A 17158-nucleotide genomic window follows, 5' to 3' on the forward strand; every position below is an offset into this window, starting at 1 on the left:
TCCAATTCTCACCTTCGGGTCTGAAATATGGGGCTTTGAACATAGTGAGGTAATAGAAAGGGCTCAAGCAGAATTTTGTAGATATTTTCTCGGAGTGAATTCGACAGTAAATACAAGTATGGTACTTTGGGAATGCGGTCGACTTCCACTTTGCATTGTATATTATTCAAAATGTATCAAATTTTGGTGCAAATTGTTGTAAATGCCAAATCAAAGATATCCAGTTAATTGCTATAAAATGATAAAATCGCTGGATGAGGTGGGTAGGTGTTCATGGGTAGATTGGTGTTAAAAATTTGCTGTTTGGGTTTGGCTTTGGTTATGTTTGGATCTCGCAGGACGTTGGGGATATAAATTTATTTCTACATACATTCAAGCAGCGTTTAAACGATTGCATGTCCCAAACTTGGCACAATGATGTTACTACTTCATCGCGATGCAACACTTATCAGTGTTTTAAATCACTGTTAACCCCTGAGAAATATCTAACAAAGGACATACCTTTTAAAATCAGACTAGCACTCGCGCGTTTTGGATGCTCAAGTCACAAGTTAAACATTGAAATAGGTAGACACAATAATGTTCAACGTGAAAATCGAATTTGTTACACTGTTTCAGGTATTTAAACATCCAGGTAATTGAAAATGAATACCACGCCTTTTTCGAGTGCCAACATTATGAGGAAATACGAATAAATCATCTATATAACTGGTATAGTGTTCAGAGAAATCAATTTTCATTCAATTGTTTAATGAGCAGTAACGATAGCTTTGTCGTTAAACATGTTGCATATTGTATCTATCAAATTTTGACTGCAGTAGATAGTAGATAAAACATAAAGCAGTCAGTATTTCAGGATGGCACATATTATATTATTGTAAACGTTTGTTGATGTTGTATTCTGGGTCGGAGGCCTTTATTTACAAATAAATTGAGTTGAGTTGAGTTGAGTTGATATACCACCATTTATTATGTTTAGTGTAAGATTACCTTTAAGGGGATAACACTTTATTTATGGAATATTTGTGCAATTGGTTTGGTAATGACGTTTTGAGTATTTTAATATCATAAACATAAAAGTCAACCTTCTAATGTTAAAGGTACATACTAATATTCACTAAATTGTGTTACAGTTACATAAAAATAGACTCAAACGCGGTATTTACCTTGATATAACAATCTTGTTGTTGTAGTTCTTGATTGAAAATAGATATATGTATAAACGCTCTTGGACTCTTTATGTTCTCGTGATGGAGATATTGATTCATTACTCCCTCAAAAGAATGCATGTGTGGCTATCACATTTCTTGTTAAAGTCATTCAGTCTTACGTTTCGGTCATAACAGTGATATTAGAAGGCCGCGTCTATAGGGATACCTGATAACAGTTTTCAATGGACAAGGGTCTATAGATTATATATAGCTAAACTCCGACTGGCCGTCCGTCATCCGTCAACAATTGCTTGAAACGACACCTCCTCCTAGCTCGCATGACCAATTCAGTTAAAACTTCACTGATATCCTTGGATGGTGTCATTTCAAAAAAATATCAAAGAAACGAATTTCATTCAGAACTCTGGTGGCAAAGGCAACCGAAAGGAAACATTTTTGAAACATTCTTGACAAAAACCCAGGCCTAGAGATTTGATATTTGTGTGGTACAGCCTAGTAGTTCTCTCTCAAATTTGTTCAAATGATCCTCCCTTGACAAAATTGACCCCTCCTCGAGGGTCACAAATTTCTTACATACTTAAATAGGGAAGTACCGCTAAAACCAGGCCCTTGATATTTTTATGTAACATCACATAGTAGTCCTCTATCAAGACCGTTCAAATCGTGCCCTTTGGAGTAAAACATACCCTGCCCAGGGGGTCACCAGTGTCGTTTAGACTTATAGACTAATCTGTTTGTCTGAACCCGCTAGGCACTTGATAGTTGTTATGTAGCATCATACAGTGGACCTCCATCAGTTGTGTTCAAATTGTGCCCGAAAGGGCAAACTGGTCATTCCCTGGGGTTCACAAGTTTCCTATAGACTTACATAGGGAAATCTTTACCAACCTTGTTGTCTAAAACCGCGAGGCCAAAACAGACCCTTAATGTTGTGTAGCATCATATTGTGATCCTTTATCAAGTGTGTGCATGTCCCTGGGTCAAGACTGCTTCCGCCCCGGGGTGTTAGATTTCCTATAGAATTATTTTATAAAGACCAGACCTTGACATTTAGACCAATAATCCGTAGCGGTACTATATGGAATCATTAGAGAGTTCATAAGCATACAACTTACAAACGCAAGGGTTGATCTGTTTTGAACTTATACACAAATATATAGCAATGCAGAGGAAAATGACTCAGTTAACCAAGAAGTTTGAGTATGAAGCAAATATTTGTTTGCAAATTTATGAGGTTTATATTAATGGATAATGATATATGATGAATGCTCATCCATCTAACATGCAATGTTCATCTAACATGCAATGTTCATCCATCTAACATGCAATGTTACTGAGTATAGTTCGTCCATTTCGCATATTTCACTGCTTAAGCAGTGCAGATGGGAGAAACCCACATTGAGTTAATAATAACCCCTGTAGTATCCTATTTTTATAATTATTATGCAATATAGTGCCAATGAGCTCAAAACCAGAACTGCAAGGAGTTTCCAGTTTATAGGAATTTTCCGTTTTATATCTGTATGTTGTATGCGTGTGTTTGCTGTTAATACACGCACTATTACAAACTTTTCTTTTGAATAAACATGAACTTATTTTGTAAATCAAACCTTTTTCAGGTATGTTTCACAAACTGATTTTCATTGTAATCTGGTACTTCCGAGTATGAATTTCAGCTCAATATAGACTCAGGTGAATTTTTGTGGTCTGTTACAAAAGTCTTAAGATAAATCTCAAGCCTAATAATGAGCATCAATATCCGGCGGGCTTTTTTAAAAAAAGGTGGATATAATAATATCAGAAATCATTCGAGTCATCAGTGAAAAAAATGGTTCAATGATCAAACAGTATGCACAATTATATAATTCAGGTATATTAACATATATTTCTATAAAGGAAATTACGTTAATATGCAAATATACACTATTACATTGTTTACTCTTCAACAAATGTTTATTATAGACTCAGATCCAGTTTAACGAAGACAAATCATTGAATGTGACATCACAACCCTTATATTCCTGGGCCCGTTTCACGAAAAATCGGAGGAGCGAGTTCGTACCAAGGACGGGTCTTCTACAGAGGTAATGCATTGTAGAAAATCTGTCCTGAGTCGTTATGGCTCCTAAGATTGTTGATGAAATAACACCCTGGTATCAGCATCCTAAATACAGCTGGGGCGCCCCAAAAGTGTTTGTTGTGCGCCCCATAACCGTGTGTGCTGACGCGCCTTAAAAGTGTGTGTCGGGTGCACCATCCTTTTCAGTCTGTTGTGTTCCTGTCGTCGGCGTTCCAGGTCAACCTTGTATTCGGACGACATGAAGAGTTCTTGGACCTGCTCCAGTGTCTTATTTTTCGTCTCCGGCAACATGAAGCACATGAATATCAGCCCCAGAAAGCATATACCGAAGTACAGCCAGAATGTCCCTGAAACAATTTAGAAGAGATAAGTTCGCTCATCACTTTAATAGCACCGGTGTACCTGCTTACATTTAATATAAACCCGAGTTGTATTCTTAATTGCTTTATCACGACACTGATTATACATGTGGTACGCAATGATGTGATGGTCAACGATAATACACACTTAATACCCCGCATGGACTCGCCAAAATGTCCATCGTTCAACGATGACGTATGTGTATTACATTATACTATCTCGAACTGTTTTTTATTGTTAAATAGAGATGCATGTAAGATATATTTTCTGACCGACCTTCGAGCCCATATTTGCAAAGTCACATGTAAATTACAATCTTAGTTCAAAAGTCTAAAACATCACTTAGATGTTGCAAGCCTAGTTACCATATTTGCCGATATTCTCAAGGAGTGAGAGGAAGGTGAGCGAGACGATTAGATTGAAGACCCAGTTGGTGGCAGTGGCCAGGGAGGTCCCCGTACTGCGCGCCCACAACGGATATATCTCGGAGTTGATTGTCCATGGCATCGGCCCCAGGCCTGGTATGTGAACAATATGTTTGACGAAATTGAGGACTTAAGGGGATGCATATAATTGTATAACTTATATAGAAGGAATTCATTTTCAAGCCATGTTCATATGTATCTCGAACCTTTGCAACACAAGTTATTATAAAATGTAGCTTACCGTGTGTTGACCATGAACATACAGTTTGCAGTATGCATACAATATACTTGACCATGTAAATAATATCGCGAAGTATTTTAAGTTCCTTCACATTTTCAGTGATACTGTTGTCACCAACGCCAATTGTATCAAATTGGTTGAGCGTTGTATGATGTTACATCTCTGTGATCATTTTTCTATACACGATACTGGTCGAGTACCAGAAACCTACTGATGCCTCAATTCAGGTCACTCCTTTTAGAGTTTTTATACAGCCTTAATTAAATCATTATTTTAAACAGTACCATCAAGAAGAGCGTGTCAAAAAATGTAAAAAAAAAACATAATTACTTTCCAAAATTAATGAAACTTTCTTAACATATTTATATAAGAGTATATACATCACAGGGGGACTGAGGTCATCAAGTAAAAGCACATATTTAGGATAACATGGTTTAAACATAAAGTTGATCAATACTTTAATGAAATTCATAACAGCCTTTTTTTGTTTAAGCGTCTTCTTTTGCTTTTCAGTTGTGAAAAATGATACTTAAAATACATATTTTCAGGGTAGTAGGTACCCTGGAATTGAAAAAGTTCTTAATGCACCTTGCTTCTAATACCATATGCAAAAAAAATGTATTGTTTTCCTTTGCACCTGGAATGAGTGAGGCACCGATGCGCGATGTCCGAAAGTGGGCGGAATTTGGAACTCGACCAGTACAGATTTATACTGGGTCAGTGTGTCATTCAGAACAATGCCTAAATATTTTTTCACCAAATAACAACACGAATTCAGCAACTAATGTCAAATTACCCTGTAAACAAATATCAACATTATTATTTTTATTTTTTTTAAAAGTCATATTGAAAGGCTACATCTTGATTTATCTGCGTAAAAGAAAGAGATTTGAACCTTCACGAAACGAAGGTGACGTGTTATTGTGTTTGGTAAGAATTTAGGGAAAAATCATGTTTAAAAGAGTCCATTTTCTTAACGCCTTCTGCTGCGTTAAAATGGCTGGTCTTGCTTGTCAGCTAATTACTTGGCTAAGCTAAGTATGAAATCTCGCAGTATTTTTTTCACTTTACGAACATTTGAAATACGAACCAAAAACAATTTGGTACATACTTCATGCTTGGAAACTTTTAACCTAAACTGCTATTTTTAAGAACTTATAAACGTGTCCATAATCCGGCGCTTGAAATATATGAAAACACATTGGTATGACACAAACCCTTAAACAGCTGGTGGAGTGGAAAGCAATGTTCAAGTAATAACGGTTGCGGAATTTCCGAAGACGATATATGTTACCTGGCGCAAACCCCATGACGAAGAGTGCGAGGCCAAGTACGGCCATCCAGCTGTAGTCGGTTGGACAGTAGCTGTCTGCCCAGAAATACGTCCTATCACTGCGCGGTGTGTCCCACACGTTCGACTGGTTACACCGGAAGCTCGAGGTCACTGGGTTACCGGAAATGTTGGTGGAGAAGATTGCGTAGCGCTCCGGATGATCAGCCTCCGCCGGGAGACAACTTCCGGAGCTTTCTGGGCTGTCCCGGTTATAACAGAAACCGCAGTGCTCGTTCGTGATGCAGTTCTCACATTTACTGGTAATGGAAATCATCGTTTATTTCGTTTATGGATCTCGGCGTTATGATATTTTTACTCATTCTTACAATATTTGGCTAATTTGACTGGACTAAAGGAATAACGTATTTCATTTCTGTTTGATTTCACATTACTTTTTTACAGTGCACTTCAATTTTTTTCTTCCAAACCTTTATGAACATTTAGACTGACAGATCACTGAAGGCTACCTGTACGAGAAGCAAGCGCTTGAATCGTTTGTGAAGTTGTTCACTCCGGCTTCGAACACCTTGAGTTCCGGTGTGTATACGATGGACAGCTGGAAACCAATGGCCAACACCGCAAGACCGATCATCACGCCTGCAAGAGAAAGGGGCGAAAGTTACAGATAGAACACGCAAACGAATGAACACAGCGTCAGTTTAACGAATATAGTTTGCTATTGGCTCTCAGTTAACGTCCAAACGATCTATGTATCTACTCACCGATCATGCTTAATATTGTGAGCCAGCGGCGACCGGAGCGTTCCACGAGCCAGATGCCGAGTAATGTGCACAGGCAGTTGACTGTGTTAGGGACACACACCAGCCAGATGGCCAGCTCCACAGGGAAACCAGCCAGCTTCAAAATGGAGGCGCTGTAGTATCTGTTGGCAGAATTTAAGTTTTGTTTGTTCTGTTTTTGTTTTGTAATACCATCCTTTCCTTATATGTTGTAAATTTAATGATATACGAACACAATATTTATTTAATTGGTATTCTAATGATACGGAATTAGAAGATTTGTATAGGTTATTAAACACTAATTTCGAAAAAATAGATTATTATGTATACAATCTTATTTTGAACATTAATAGTTAAAGGGAAGTTATCATGATTTGTTATATACACTTTGCTTGTATCGATTAATTACCCTGACACAACCCATGCCTTTCTTTAATGTTATGCATTTTGATGTGGCTCGGTAAACCTCGTTTCCGCAAAACACCCTGCGCTCGGATCGGGATGAACCTATCTTACACTCTTGGCCATGGAAGGTACTTATAATCTCATGTCGGAGAAAAAACTTATCTGTTCATTTGCAACATATGTGTTACATCTATCGCCCAACGCACGTTATTTACATTAAAACATGTCGACAAATATTTTTAAAGAACTCGCACAGTGGTTTGCTACATAGCTTATCAACGTATACACTCTCCCTACATGACAGTGTTGATGCCGCATAGCTGCTGGAAGAGCTGCATGCCACAACCAAGGAACAGCGCCCGTCGCACGGGCTGCGTCTGTAACATCCGCATCAGCACCCCATCGCTAGCTGCGAAAAGAAAAAAACCGGCACCGAATTGCACATTTGTTGTTGTTGTTGTTGTTTGTTGTTTTACGCGTTTTCCTATATAATGTAGGCCTTTGCAATTTTAGAAAAATATGCCGGATATTAGATTTGCAATTTGCCCGTAAATACATGTAACATTCATATAAATAGCCAAGAAGTTTACAAATTAAGTTGATAATGATAAACAAAGCGACACCGTTCTCCATCTCAACATACATTTTTCCTAGCTGATTGTTTTAATCATAACAATATCTGTCTCATGCAAACTTGCAAAAAAACGTGTACGCGCTTACTTGCGAATTTCTTATTTTCATCGATGGCGGATTGTATCTCTTGCAGCTCGTTGTCCACACCGTTCACCTTGCGGATTTGCTGTAGTGCCCGCCGCGCATCGTCCACCCGTCCTTTCTCCATCAGCCAACGGGGGCTTTCCGGCAGGCCGAAGAAACCGATAAATTGGATGACACTGGGCACTCCGGCAAGACCCAACATCCATCTGCATTTGGGGGATATGAGTAGAAACTTATAGTACATAAAAGTATTCATATGACGTCTTTATTACTATGATTGTTTTTTTAAGATTGCATCATGGTTTAATAGATCTAGATTGAGGGGTCATAGCTAATGAATGATATCCATAGAAAAACAATTCAGATGCGATGGTAGAAAAACGTACCGTAAGGCGTCAAGATGTTACTAGTTAAATAATCTTAATGAATGGCCACATATTAACGTACGTACTTGATAAAATCAAAATGCAGTTTAATTCTTTGCCTATTTTTGCGGCGTGTTCTCACCTCCAGCCGTTCTCCTTGTTGACAGAGAAGAGACCAGCGACGATGCTGGAAATGACGATACCGATGGTGATGAACAGCTGGTTAATGGTGACGAGCCGCCCACGGATCTCCGGGGGAGCCGCCTCTGCCACGTATACAGGGATTGACATGGATGCAAAACCTGAATGAGAAGGCGTGTAACTATAAGTACATCCCAGCAAACCCCTACGTCGGTACGACGTTGCCGCTGGCACAGCGCCTCAATTATACTGGGTAAAAATGGAACGTATTTATATTGCTAAATAGAGAAAATGTACATCTTAATATAACTTTGGTGGAAATAGATCTATGTCAAAAATGGTCGTTATCGTGTCGCGGCCTCTTCGTCGCGTTTTGACGTTAAAACACTGCAAAACCCACCAAAATCAAAGTCAAACCCAATTCGGACTCCGACGTCAAGGCGAAGTCTAATGTTTCGCCGGATTCCTATTCAAGTTCGTTAATTTACAAATGCATGACTATATTCTTGTTGCACATGTGTCGACGTCCAAGTCGGCTTCGTCGTCACCCGCGGTGTCACTCTTTCATGGCAGCTTTCGAACTTCGGTCCGACTCATAATTAATACTTCTTTAATAATTTTCTATTCCTAAATGTGTGCGCTTCATGCGGGCTACATATTCATTTCGTGGAATTATATCAACAAGAGCTACTTAACACACTTGACCAAATCAATTGAAATTTTACATGCAATTTCACAATGTCTCAGCATAAATCGTTAAAGGTATTTCCAATAGCTGGAGAGAGCAAATAATTGTGCGTTATTATGTCGGATAAATCCCGAGGTTCACATGATGTTTTATTAAAATGAAATGTATCCTTTGACTCACTATATGCTAATGAAGTATATAGGAGGGCGGAGCAAATAGCGCTTTGCAAATATTACCTGTCCCCGATTTTTCGAAACATCTGATAAATCCCTTATAGCAGGATTAAGCTACATGTAGCTCGCATTTTTTGTTGGTATACTTTGTGTAATATTTACATTCTAAAGCGTTTTTAAAGAAATTATGTTCTTGTGCTTAAGAACTGAAGCAATCGGGACTTGAGCAGTTGTGGGAATCTTTTTTAGATTTTAGACTGGAAAATAACAATAGAAATAAACTTCACATCACGAAATTTAAGCTCCTGTTTCTAAAATAAATGTGATAAAAGCATTTTGTAAAAAATCCCCGACTTTATGTGTCAATACTACTTGTTATTGTTGTCCTGTCTTATTTCCATCATCTTCTTCATTTGAATATATTTTAGCGTTCAAATGAAATATTAAATGAAACAACAGTGTAAATATGATTAATATAAAATTAAACCAATAACATCTCAGTAAAAAAATTGAAATCATATATTTAAAGCAACACAGAAAATTTGGATGGAAGCTAGTCACGTGCTATGCAAATTTCGTAATGACCGTTGTGCGAGCTAAATTTAGATTGTACTTTCAGTTTTGTGACATGTTTGTTATTGCGATATTTGTATTTTTGTTTTCAAACTCGGCGATTTCAAAAAGGTAAAAGAAAATTCGCTTTGGTATACATTTACATACAAAAGTAAGTATATATTTTTAAAAGGCACTGTGACTTTGATGTCGCTGTAGGCGGCGGATGTGCGTTCTTAGTATAACATTCTGTTATAGACGGATTACTTGGTTGGTAATATGCAAAGACCGGGCTCTGTGTGAATTGAAAATTTACTGTATATAAAGACCAGTGGGCCCCTTCAGGGTCGAGCATGCTTTTCTCTGAAGGGATCTGTTGGTGATTGTTAACGTCACACGTTATAAATGGTGGCAGTGGCGGGATGTTGACAACTGCCTAATCGGAGTTGCCTTACCCACGAGTTTCCCAGGCCAAGACTCGTACCGAGTCTTCTCGGAGGGGAAAGTAATGTAACGGTCCGCTGTAGGCGGTGGATGTGCGTTCATAGAATAACAGTTCGTTACAGACGAAAGTATGTTCATAGTACGTATGTTTACTTGGTTGGTAATATGCAAAGCCCGGGCTCTGTGTGGATTGAGAATTTAATGTATATAAAGACCAGTGGGCCCCTTCAGGGTCGAGCATGCTTTTCTCTGAAGGGATCTGTTGGTGTTTTTCTGTTGGCCATCTCCCATTTCGTGTAACTAAGTTATCTATGAGTTTGAGCCTGACAAATTGGTTTTATCAGAGTTATTTGACTTACCCCTAAATATATTTCAGATACCACATTTTCTCATCGGCCCAACGTTTTTTGTTTTTTTTAAATACGTTTGTGATTAATTGTTTTCCCTATCGTTGTAAAACAAGTGTGAATTTAAATGCGATATGTTTGGAATACTCTGAACGCATAGCCTAGATGTACTGTGAAATCATTGCAAGAAAAAAAATCAAAAAAATCTGTCGGACTGACCCTGCAGATCAATTCACAATTCAAAGACGATAGCGTTATACATTAAATAGCAATGATGACATAAATCATGAGTTACCGTGATGCAGTAATCATGATGTTGCGCGAAATACTAGACACTCGTCCGATTGAAAACCAAAGTTCATATCATGACAAGAGATAAGATTTGATGTTTGAGTAAGATCATGATAAACCTGAATATCCTATATCTATGATTTGTTTCTCATGAAGAGCCAAGATGATTTCTCAAGTGTGTCATTTGATTTGTGATATGAAGGACCGAGTCCGACCAATTGTGTCAAACATGCACGATTTCAGGGAGACATGCAAAACGTTCAATGAATCTTGATACATGTATGTAATACCTTGAAGGGGATTGTAAAATCCTGGATTATTGCGTTACCAGCCGCAGTGTTCAAGAATGGCAGTTACACAATCATATTTGAACCCGCCACCTACACTTCCTTATTTTGGCCAGTGGTCAGCTGATATTTGCTTTAGAATAATGAAACAAGATAACGAAGTATGGGCTATTATTGTGTATTTGTCGTCCACAAATATAGCTATGCAAGCTTCAGTGGAAAATAAGACCATTTCATTCTTAAGTTCAATTCATTATTTTGGTGTTTGCATTTTTCTGTGAGCCAATGATAATCGAGGATTTTTCAAATTTTCTGTACAGGCCAAAAAAAAGGTTCTGTGTATCCGCTTACATCTCAAAAAATAGGGTAGGTAGGTAGTCATTACTTTTTTCTTCTATCTTTTGTGGAGGGGAGAACAGGGATTCTGTACCAAACAACAGTATATAAGTGTATTTTGCTATAATTGTAGAAACTTTTAAATAAATTGGTCAAGGTTAAACAAATTTACTCAAAAATGCACATTTTTAGGAATCCACACTTCGGCATAGAAAGCTAGGGTCGGGAGGAATAGAAACTGCTTGGTGTACACCCGCTCATTTTCTGTAGATCGCCAATATTTCGGAATTCACGTCCAAAATAGGTGTACTTCATTCTTTCTTTATATTTTAGTTATCATTTGTGTCCTTAAAGTTTGCTTTCTCTGTGCAAAAACGCTGGACGACAAGGGTCTAGATAGATAACGCAAATAAAGGTAAATAAACTATGACAAAGTTGTTTTTCTGAAATAAGGACGTTGCTAAGTATGTATTATGTCATTTTTATTTGAACTTTAGCACGAAAATACTGATACTTCTTCAAAAGATCTTCCTTATGGTTTACCTGTGCGATTTGGTTTTGTGGGTCATTCGGTACTGTGGGTATTCGGGGGAGGGGTAAGTGGGTCATTTTGTACTGCGGGTATTCGGGGGAGGGGAAAGTGGGACATTTTGTACTGCGGGTATTCGAGGGAGAGGAGTAAGTGGGTCGTTCGGTACGGTGGGTATCCGGCGGACGGGTAAGTGGTCATTTGTTACTGCGGGTATTCGAGGGAGAGGAGTAAGTGGGTCATTCGGTACCGCGGGCATTCGGCGGAGGGGTGAGTGGGTCATTTTGTACTGCAAGTTTTCGGCGGAAGGTTAAATGGGCCATTTGGTCCAGCGAGTATTTGGCAAAGGGGTAAGTGGGTCATTTGGTACTGCGAGTATTCGGCAGAGGGGTAAGTGGGTCATTTGGTACTGCGGGTATTCGCCAGAGAGGTAAGTTGGCCATTCGGTTTCTGTATGCACTGCTACAATTTTCATTAATGTGTTGCTGCTGTGTTGTGGGATGTGGTAGAAACTTGATGGCATTAAGTGATATGTAAAACAAGGCATACTAGAGAGAAATTCAAAGACAGAGGTCTCAACCGTTAGCTCACCAATAGCGGTCTTTCATGTGACACAACCTCTTCTGATGGTGAAAACTATATAATATGTTTGACCACGTACCCATCTGTGTTACCGTGACGTTAAACTTACAGATATATGCACTCGACATGGTTTCATGGTTTAAATATGTATAAATATGTTTTCAAATCCTCTAATACATGGCCAAAATACAACGCGACACGCTGAGATAATGTGTGTTATATTGACCTTTGTCGTACAGACAAGGATCGTTCACACGACACCGTGGCCACCATCTCATTGTTAACATACGAGCACAGTTGTTCCATTTAAAAAATCACCATTCATGTCCGGACAAACCAACACGGGATGGACGTACGTACGCATGGACGGACGCACGCACATACACTTGACCGACATTTACACACTATATAATTATATACATGATAAGAAATAAGTAAATTGTCAATCATTTATTGCCAATTAGAATGTGTGTGTATTATCTATGATATTTTAAAGCATTACGTGCACTTTAATCGAGTTCAATTCATGGTAAGATAAATATATGGGCTCTTCGACCCCGCTGATTGACGACGGTCTGATAGTGTCCTGCTTGCTATCCGACACAAGAATGTGCTTACTCGTATCGTCTAGCCTAACCCTAGGCCACACACACGCAAATCTTGATTGAAGAAATTTTGCAAAAATGAGAAGAAAGTCGGGAGATATGACACTTATAGTTAAATTTATACTGAAATATTATGTTTCTCAAAATCTCGGGTACCAATCACCAATGTGACAAAGTAGATTCATAAGAAAAATGTGAATAACATTACCATACTTTTTCAATGAGTCTAGAGCATGTCCATTATGCCATTGTTTGATCAGCATTGAAGCAAAATACTTGAAGAGATCACGAGCAAACCACTTCGAGAGCATGATTGTGACATTGGTACAGATCCGAGATAATCGCCGTCGTGTTTTTCAGAACATTTGCCAGAAATTCCAGAATGACTTTGCGTGATCACTTGAGTTGCACTTTTTGTATGTATACGTACTCAAGAAACACCAAATTTTTACAGAAATGCAAAACGCCTATACAACCGTCTCTATGCAATCTGTCTATTCGCCCGACCGTAAAAGGGTGCAAAAATGCAACCCGCCTATCCGATCGCGTCTGTAAATCGGTATACACAAGCATCCTGCCTGTCCGTTCGTCCGTTAATTCGTACAAACATGCAACCTGCATATTCGACCACGTCCATGAAAAGGTATAAACATGCAAACTGTTTATTCCTCCGAACTTAAATGAGTAAAAACAAACAATCCGTTCGACCTTAATATATATATATGCAATCTGCCTATCAGTCCGACCGTAATGTATAAATGTAATCTGCCTATCAGTCCGACCGTAATGTATAAATGCAATCTGCCTATCAGTCCGACCGAAACGTATATATGCAATTGGCCTATCCGTCCGATCGAACGTAATATATACAACCTGCCTATCCGTCCGTTCGTAACGTAATATATACAACCTGCCTATCCGTCCGACCGTGACGTTATATATACAACCTGCCTATCCGTCCGACCGTAACGTAATATATACAACCTGCCTATCCGTCCGACCGTAATGTAATATAAACAACCTGCCTATCCGTCCGACCTTAATGTAATATATACAACCTGCCTATCCATCCAACCGTAAGGTATATATACAACCTGCCTATCCGTCCGACCGTAACGTTATATATACAACCTGCCTATCCGTCCGACCGTAACGTAATATATACAACCTGCCTATCCGTCCGACCGTAATGTAATATAAACAACCTGCCTATCCGTCCGACCGTAACGTAATATATACAACCTGCCTATCCGTCCGACCGTAACGTAATATATACAACCTGCCTATCCGTCCGACCGTAACGTAATATATACAACCTGCCTATCCGTCCAACCGTAACGTAATATATACAACCTGCCTATCCGTCCGACCGTAACGTAATATATACAACCTGCCTATCCGTCCGACCGTAACGTAATATATACAACCTGCCTATCCGTCCGACCGTAACGTAATATATACAACCTGCCTATCCGTCCGACCGTAACGTAATATATACAACCTGCCTGTCCGTCCGACCGTAACGTAATATATACAACCTGCCTGTCCGTCCGACCGTGACGTAATATATACAACCTGCCTATCCGTCCGACCGTAACGTAATATATACAACCTACCTATCCGTCCGACCGTAACGTAATATATACAACCTACCTATCCGTCCGACCGTAACGTAATGTATACAACCTGACTTTCCGTCCGACCGTAACGTAATATATACAACCTGCCTGTCCGTCCGACCGTAACGTAATATATACAACCTACCTATCCGTCCGACCGTAACGTAATATATATAACCTGCCTATCCGTCCGACCGTAACGTAATATATACAGCCTGAATATCCGTCCGACCGTAACGTAAAATATATATGCAGCCTGCCTATCCGTCCGACCGTAACGTAATATATATAACCTGCCTATCCGTGCGACCGATATGTATAATTATGATTGTGACCAATATTTCGTATTTAGACCAAGCCGAACAGACACCCACTAAATAGAAGCCTTATAAAGGAAATTATGTAGCCGGCCTTCCTCCGTAGCTCTTTGTTAATCAGTTACAGTCTTAGAAAAATATGATATTTCCCGAGATGTATTCGTTCTGTTATTCGTTAATATTTCTACATCGATTGTAAGTTTTTCATTGCATCTGCACTTGGTGCATGTTTAAAACAATAAAAGATATATGTAGTCAAAAAATATGTTTAGCAATAATAAGACATCTATGTTGCTGTGGGGATATATACTGTAATTAAAACTCGAATGCGTTGACACATTGTATTAGTGTGTTTATAAGAATTATGTATACACTAGAGTAGTCCACTTTATTATGTATGACCAAATGTGATATATTTTGTATAGTTATTCACCTCTCAAAATATCAATCTAAATAGGAAACTAGCGATGTATCTATGTCAGACTTTATATTTAAGTAATACTCTCTTCATACTTTATTTGATGTATTGTATTGAAGTATTTACTTAAATAACATCATATATTCGAATGACTATGCAATGTCACATATATGTTGAAAATCCCACTGTATAACTCTATTTGTTCACAATTTAAACGCATTCAATGAGCCAAAGCCTGTGTTATACCTGATTTTGCTTTGTCTAACAAACTGTATATATAAACAAATATATCATTAACTACATACCCCTATATGCATATATAACGCTATTATATGATTTCTTTCTACACAGTTAATGACATGAAGAACGCCTACCTATACCAGCACCGACAACAAGACGGCCGACGAGGAGCATCTCCTTGTTAACGGAAGCGCCCATGATGACGGCCCCGCCGGTGAAGATGACGCTAGCGAACATGACTACCTTCTTCCGACCGATCCAGTCCGTGAGGTAGCCGGCGATGAGCGCGAAGATGGCGGCGGCTCCCACAGTGGCGCTGACAATCAACTCTTTCCATATCGTGGTCAAGTTCCAGTTATCGCCAATGAGAAGCATGGACCCTGAGATGATGCCCGTGTCATATCCGAACAGCAGACCGCCGATCGTGGCGAAACACGTCAGGTAGTACACATAGAAATTCGAGCCTCTCTCGTCTTCGCCGGTGTCCACGGACGCCTCGTATTTACTCCCGTTTTTCTCAACTCCCATTGTCTGTATCTTACGGGCTATACCAGGTTACGCTATTTGTGCAATATGATTTTGATAAACTTAATGATTGTTTGAAATATTATCAAACAATTAAACGAGAGATAGCCGGACTGGCCAACACTGACGGATGGAGAATCTCAACAGTTGAAAGCTTGAGCCGTGCGAACTGATAAAAGAACAAGGCTAATATTAGACGTAAGATTAGTGCGACATATTTCTATCGTTCTGTAACGCCCTCTACTACCCTTATATGTCCAAACATTTAGCATTTTGGTGATAAATCTTGACCCAAATAAGCATGCATGTACGTCCATATGACAATCACCGTATTTTAGTGATTTCTTCTTCACATGTCAAAGAACAACAAAGTATCGGCTTTAATGTTGTGAGACAATTTAATAAAACATTGTCATAGCTTAGCACTCCAATATTTGTTTTTTGTATTGTCTTTTGTTAACGGCCATTGAGAATGACTCCACCAAGCTCAGTCTATTTCGAGACAAAATAATAAAAAAAAACTTGAATATCATAATTTGGTAATATTAGTGTATGCATTTAAAAGAAATATACTATTAATAGTAGTTATGATGGGAAAAAACATTCTCTAGAATCGATGAGATAAAACATTTGCAACTTCATTTATATTTTAGGCTTTATTTTAGGCCTGACATATGAATACCGTTTGTTATTTCAATAACAAAAGTGCATGTTTTTAATTTCTGGCCAGCATTTTTAAGCTTGAAGACTATCTCTTAGGCTACCTTTGGATAAAATAATGGTGGTACATATTATGATAGACTCTCATATTTCTAAACAGAAAACAATAACTCTACTATCGGAATTAATCAGAACGAAATCATCGTTAAATGCCCGTATCTTAAAGGTACATGACTGCCTCAAGATGACGTGTATTATCTGTGGCTGTTGATCTTTCTAACGCGTGCCAATGTTCGATCATACTATCACGCCTCTGGAATCTTACCATCACGTCAATTTGTACTGCTGCATGTCTGCCTGCTGGTTTCTACATCGTAATACGTCCATCACCCTGAGCTGGTGGATTATAGTTTGAAGTTATTGTAGTTATTCTGTACGTGTGTGAACTTTTGGTCAGTTGTTACTTATTTAATTGTGCCGGTAAATATTCAGACAACTTATCTTTATATATATATATTGTATATATGATCATCATCATCATCATCATCATCATCATCATCATCATC

General features: G+C 38.6%; 1 protein-coding gene across 1 annotated transcript; it reads right to left on the minus strand.

Annotated features, from left to right (window-relative positions):
- Positions 1 to 3029: 3029 nt before the first annotated feature.
- LOC128216866 (proton myo-inositol cotransporter-like) lies at positions 3030 to 16076 on the minus strand. The gene is made up of 9 exons (XM_052923569.1): positions 15542 to 16076; positions 7981 to 8140; positions 7477 to 7679; positions 7054 to 7165; positions 6334 to 6494; positions 6079 to 6208; positions 5573 to 5868; positions 3978 to 4130; positions 3030 to 3599 (listed from the first exon to the last, which is right to left on the minus strand). The coding sequence occupies exons 1-9, from the start codon at positions 15933 to 15935 to the stop codon at positions 3337 to 3339; spliced, it is 1872 nt and encodes a 623-aa protein (XP_052779529.1). The 5' UTR covers positions 15936 to 16076; the 3' UTR covers positions 3030 to 3336.
- Positions 16077 to 17158: the final 1082 nt, after the last annotated feature.

The sequence above is a fragment of the Mya arenaria genome, chromosome 14 (assembly GCF_026914265.1).
Source record: "Mya arenaria isolate MELC-2E11 chromosome 14, ASM2691426v1".
Taxonomy (NCBI): Eukaryota; Metazoa; Mollusca; class Bivalvia; order Myida; family Myidae; genus Mya; species Mya arenaria.